At 38.4% G+C, this 6,000-nt stretch overlaps 1 protein-coding gene across 1 annotated transcript in view; it reads left to right on the plus strand.

The window, feature by feature from the left end:
- MGARP (mitochondria localized glutamic acid rich protein) overlaps window positions 1–5,713 on the plus strand; it is a 28,693-nt gene extending 22,980 nt beyond the window's left edge. Inside the window, exons 5-7 of the mRNA XM_075501047.1 lie at window positions 622–780; window positions 1,498–1,546; window positions 4,143–5,713. Of these exons, the coding sequence (XP_075357162.1) occupies window positions 622–780; window positions 1,498–1,544 (206 nt within the window). The 3' untranslated portion in view covers window positions 1,545–1,546; window positions 4,143–5,713. The remainder of the gene's footprint in view (window positions 1–621; window positions 781–1,497; window positions 1,547–4,142) is intronic.
- The last annotated feature ends 287 nt before the right edge of the window (window positions 5,714–6,000 follow it).

Genomic DNA, 6,000 nt, shown 5'->3' on the forward strand with positions numbered 1-6,000 from the left:
AGTCTCCCTGCAGAGTGTATCTGTATATAGACCTATTACCTATTACAGACTTTTTATACAGATAGATTGCTTTATCCTTAAGGGGTATTGAAAAATGGCTAGTTGGCAATCATGCTACACTGGAATCGCAGCCTGAACCTTCAGCCTGATGTTAGGATTTTTCTACATTAAAACTACCTGTGACATCTTTGCAAGGTCACGCGGAGCGTATATGTGATGTCCTATGGTGTTGATCAGACTAGGATTATTTCCATGGAAACTTTACCGTTAGTATCTTGCACATCGTTAATAGTTTGGCAGAAATCAGAAAATAAAGTGAGGGTATCTGCAAGAGAATGTACATGTTAGAGAATACTTACCTTTGTCTGATGATGTGAAAATAGCTCATGTTCATAGTTTTCTGCCCCGGGGCTGGGAAGCATCAGACTTTCCCTGGAATTCCACTTGCAAACTTTTATTTGCATGATAAAATTTAATCATCTGATAGATCCAGTTGTCTTCAGTTACTTCAAACATGTATGTTAGGCAGGTACTTCATGCTTGGTGAGCCTTGACTGCTCGCCCTCATTTATGCCGGTGAATGGAAAGACAAGACAATTATCTCTCTAATTTGATTCATAGAAACGGTGAGTGAAGTCTTGGATGTCGCAGCTTCTTCTGCCAATGAGGAAAACTTAGACAGTGTCAAGGAAGGAGCAGCCTCAGCAGCTCAAGAGATTTCTGACACATCCTCAGGGAGCCAGGACGTTGATGCTGAGGAGTCGGACCAAACTTCAGAAGGTGCAAGAGTACAGCTGGGTCTGAAATGTTTTGTCTCTGGAAAGCACTAATGGCTGTTTGCACTGAACGAGCTGCAAGAGCATGCAGAACTCAAGTGATGCAACGTGGCTGCTAGCGATGGCTGTGTTTGGCATCATAGTGTTAGCAGAAAATTTAGCTTTGAAATGATATGTCATGCAGTAGAAATAGGTATTGCTAAGTTGGATCGCAGGGGTGTTTTGAGCTCAGTGCCCTGCTAAGTGACTAGATGGAAAGTTGATTGAGAACAAGAAATTCTCCCTTGGGCTGCATGTGATGTAACACACTTTTTTAACAGCTGACTTAATTTGAAAGATAGCATTTTCTTGAATTACGTTACTGTAAAGAAAAATGTAGAGTATGTGATATTTATAAACCTTACAGTGTTTCAGTGAAGCTATGTATGATCTTATATTGCTAGTGAAGTTGAACTATAGAATTAAATACAAAGAAAAATCTGTGTTAAAATCATCACTGAAGAGATTTTCAAAGGAGTTTAGAAGTTTGGCCCCTAAACTCTTTTGCAATTAGAATTAAAAAGCTAAAAGCAAAAACGTCTGTATACCTAATATGCCTTTGTAAACTGTATCCCTTTAGTCCAAAGGATCCTTTGGACCAAAGGAAACGACTTACTCGACTATTTGTCGTCGAATAAGTTGTTTCCAGTGTTTCTCATTGGTGTTTTGTCTCCATTTTCAGTTTCTGTGGAGGAGAAGACACCTGAAGAAGTTGCTAAGGAACCCTAAAGGTACACAGTACAATTGCAGCATGTGGTTTCCCGCTCTTCACCTTTCTTTTTTTCTCAGTTAGTGGCAATTACAGCATGTAGTAAGTCTGCACATGCGCTCTGATGGTGAATTTGTATTTTTGCTCCCAACAAGTACACTGCAAAAAAGAACTTAACTGAAGTATTTCTTACTGTTTAGGAACCATTGCTGGCATCTTTTAGAGGCTAGGGAGCAAAACTTCTCAAAATCAATTGTCGCACTGGGTATTTATTTATGGCTTTATCTTAGTCCCATGCAAACTGGATAAGGACCCAAGAGCTGTAACTTTCTTCTGGGCAAAAAGTGTTCTTTGGACATTGATTTAAATTATACAGATACCAGACTTCTGGATTATTGTCTCATACAAGTGAACTCTTCTCTTGTTATCCTCAGTGTAAACACGGTGAAGTTGTAATCTTCTGGACTAATTTTTAAAGACATTTTTTCACAATTAGTCTCTCTGCACTTTTAGTTTGTGCTAATGAAAAATATTGAATAGAATATTCTTACTATTTTGCTAGTATCTTGCTCAGTTGGCTTTATTACTTTATAGAATAAAAAACCTTGTCCACAATATTCATACTACTTTGCTACTCCTTGTGACTTCCCTTTCCAAAATGGACTGTAAGACGGTGATAGAAACCTGAGGGAATAACAAGTTTGGCTGAAATATGAACATGAATCTTGGCAGAAAAGATATTAACTAGAATAGAAACAACTGAAATTTGAGCAAATAAACCTCCCAGGTCAGGAATTCTCAAAATTATTTTTGCTGCTAGTTAACAATTCATACACTAATTCTTGGAGCACCGGTGCAAGAGGAGAAGGAAACAGAGCAAAGAAAGTTATTTTTCATTGCATCCTCAAAACGTACATACTAAATACACTTAGACAACCTTATCATTATGTTCTGAGTCCTTTGCAAATGCATGTTTGCTTATTCCATTACCCACTGCAATATAAAATAAGGTAATGCCTCTTATGTTCTTGTGATAAAAGGTAAATATTGTTCTTCAACTGCATGGTCTTCTTCCATGTTGTTTTAGCATTCAAAACTAAGAAAGAAAATATCAAAGCAAAGCCAACCCCACAATTACAAAATAATTTACAAAATGCTAGTATAACATACGTTCCTGTACCAAATAGAATTTTTGTGCTTTACTGGGAATAATGGTGTGAAGGGGAACAAATATTTAATGAATGTGGGTGAGATGTGCAGAAAAGTTGCAAGTGTGTGCCTCTCAAAGCTGTTATTTTTGCTCAAAGTGAAAGCTAAGGGCACCTGAGGATATCACATCAGAAAAATAAATTACCGAGAAATTCTCTCCACTCTGGGACACATAAATGCAGTGATATAGAGAAAGCAATTTTTTTTTCCCCTGTAAACATCTTGCAACCCTAAAAATTGTTGCATTGTTATTCCAGATTTTGATTTAGACAACAGACACCCAGTATAGCCAATTCAATTAATGAAGGCCGAGACAGTAACTGGAAGGGGTGGGAGTGGGAGGGAAGACAAGCTGTAGGAAGCATCTTTGATGGAACAAATTGAAAATAGGTGAAAAATAGAGGAATCTGCTACCAGAATACAGGTCCACTGAATTCTGCTTAAACTGCTCAGGCTCTTTTTGACAAAAAAATTCCTTTTTATGAATATAGCATCACGAGGTTACAAAAAGGGTCTCTTACTGAGTTCCAATTTGATCTTGTTGGGGGGAAAAAAGGTTTATAAAACATTTTACTACTCAGTGCTTCCAGATTGCTGGCTGACTTTTTCCAATGTGCAAGTCAAGAGCCACAATGCATTCCTAGACAGGAAAGAATTATTTTTTTTTTTAGTGTATGTTTTGATTGTGAGCACTTTAGGGTATGGACTTTAACTTTAAGTTTGCATTAGAACACATTATACTTTTTAAGGAATTCAAAGCAAAAAAATAATCAAAAGAATGTTGATGTAAGAATCAAATCAGTGTCCAGTTAACTTTAAGAAAAAATACTACTTATTTGGTGAAGGGATAGCAGTAGTAGTAGTGGATGAAATCCTCAGATAAAGCCTTGACTTGATGCTGAGAGCATGCGTGAGTAAGAATATACTATTGTTCCCCTTTCTTTTCAGAGTACAGCAGTTCTACTGCGTGTGGCTGCTGGCCCCAAATTCACACAGCTATGAAGCTACTTACATCAGTAATCTCAGCAAACACAATTGGTTTACCTCGTGCTTAAAGTTAAGCAAGTAACTATTTGTAGAAGTAAGGCTTAGTGGAATGTGTCCAGCATGCAGGGGAATTCATTTATACCTGAGCAACACGGCTCAGGTATAGATGAGGGATTCCTTGAACAGAGCCTTGGGCTTTGGTGGTGGTAGCAGAGCAAGTTTTCACAAGCCATCAGATCAGCATGATTTACGCAGCAGTAGTGTTTATATGCTGTAATTCACTTAACTGATAACCCACAGACAAATTTACAGTGTGCTTTGAATGTTTGCAAAGAAAAAGACCTGATGAATCAAGTCTGTTGTTAAACATCATTTATTGTTGCTTCCTCTAAACCGGATTCTTTTTTCTTTTTCTCACTAAGCTTTGATGAAGCCTTTGGAAAGTTTAATGGAAATATTTGTGGCAATCAACCAGCTGATTCCTGTGTGAAACCTCATACTCTTCCTTGGAGACATAAAAGAAATTGTGCAGTTTGTCATACCACACACCGCTCCTTAGGACCAGTATTCATTGCTGCAACAGACAACCTAATACAATTTAAGTTGGGTAGAGAGACGCTTCTGTGATTAACATCTCTGCTTTAGAAAGTAGCATCCAGTAATAACTGTCAAAGCACCACCCAGCATGTAATAAGTGCTAAGAGAAGCAGTAGACTTAACTGAACCCATGTCAGGTGAACTCATTCTAGGTCTTTGTTGTCTCGTTATGTACATTGATTTCTCACTTTTGGTCCAAACTGTGATGCGTACTTATACCACTGTAACATTCCGTGCTAAAACATAAGTAAAAAGTTTTAACTAAGTTTAAATCTTATAAAAATTACCTGTGAGTATTTTTAAATTGGGTCACGGGGAAAATAACAACCTTGTTTGCTCCCAAGTTTGGATTTGCAATTGTAAGCATAGGACATTTGGATGTACAAGATCTAATTTTCCTCCTGCATAAACATTTTAGATGCTACCCTTCCTTGCACAATAATATCCAGGAGTAAACATTTTTAAGGCTCCTGCTTTGAGAGCAAAACCTGTTTGCAAGTAGTAGCAATAGGTACTTTATAGCATGAAAATCAAAATAGCACCGGTTGAAGCTATCATCATTGGTTGAAGTGGTGGCTCCTACCTTGGGGGTGCTGGGCCCCGTTTCTACCAAACCTTATTCAGCTTGCTGTAGTCTTTCTGCGTTGTTCTGTCTTAGCAATGACATGCAGCGGTGGCGTAACAACACAGAGGCTTGAGAGAACACGCTTACACAAATCACGAGCAATTTAGGCTATGGTAAAGCTCCCCTCCGAGCGCTCGCAGACGGCCAGCAAAATCCCCGTGGCAGGCTATGCCTCAGGTGTTCAAATGGACAAGGATTCTTAGGGACTAATAAAGAACAGAATAGCTAAATAATCTTGTCTTGCTAGTATTATCTTAATAATAAAAAATTCTATAATGAGTAATGGGTTTGCATGACACTGTTCTCCTAACCCTCCATTGTGCTATGGGCATGTGCATGAGCGTGCATCTACTACAAAATTTTTACTGAGACCCCCACCTGCTAAAAAGCATTACAGCCATCACAAAATGGTGATATTTCTAAACCGGGGCCAAATAAGGGGTATTATACACAATTTATACAGACAGTGTGAATTATAAGGTGTATCTGACTGCTTTCTCTTCAAGCAGAACTTTGGTAAAATGTTGAAAAGGAAATGATAGCATTATGACATTCCTACCCATGGCACAAAGCAACACACGCTCCTTCCCCTGTCGTAAAGCAAATTATAATAGTGTTCCAACAAGAATACAGCCTATTGCCCCTGTACCTGCTTAGGAATAACTGGAATAATGCAGAGGCAAAATCAGGCTCCTGAGCTTCAAGAAGCCATACCACAGTCTTCTGCTTAAAGGATAAAGCCACTGTGATCGAAAGCAATTTTTGTAGACAAAGCTACTGGAATAAAAGTCTTAGACTGATATTTTGTTGGATGAGAGTATCTTTATTTAACTGGTAGATTAAGCATCCTATGGTGGATGCATACTCTTACATGTTCCATTTCCTCATTTTCACTAATTCCCAGTGAAAGAAACTGTTTCTGATTTCTGCAGCTGGCAGTAGGGTTTCTGAAATTGTAGGCTTTGCTGAATGTCCGTCTATCCCTGGAACTGCTCTGGTACATGGCAAAATATATTAGCCCTTGGGAACGGGTGCTTGAAGAACTGAAGCACAACTAT

The sequence above is a fragment of the Mycteria americana genome, chromosome 4 (assembly GCF_035582795.1).
Source record: "Mycteria americana isolate JAX WOST 10 ecotype Jacksonville Zoo and Gardens chromosome 4, USCA_MyAme_1.0, whole genome shotgun sequence".
NCBI classification, from domain to species: Eukaryota; Metazoa; Chordata; class Aves; order Ciconiiformes; family Ciconiidae; genus Mycteria; species Mycteria americana.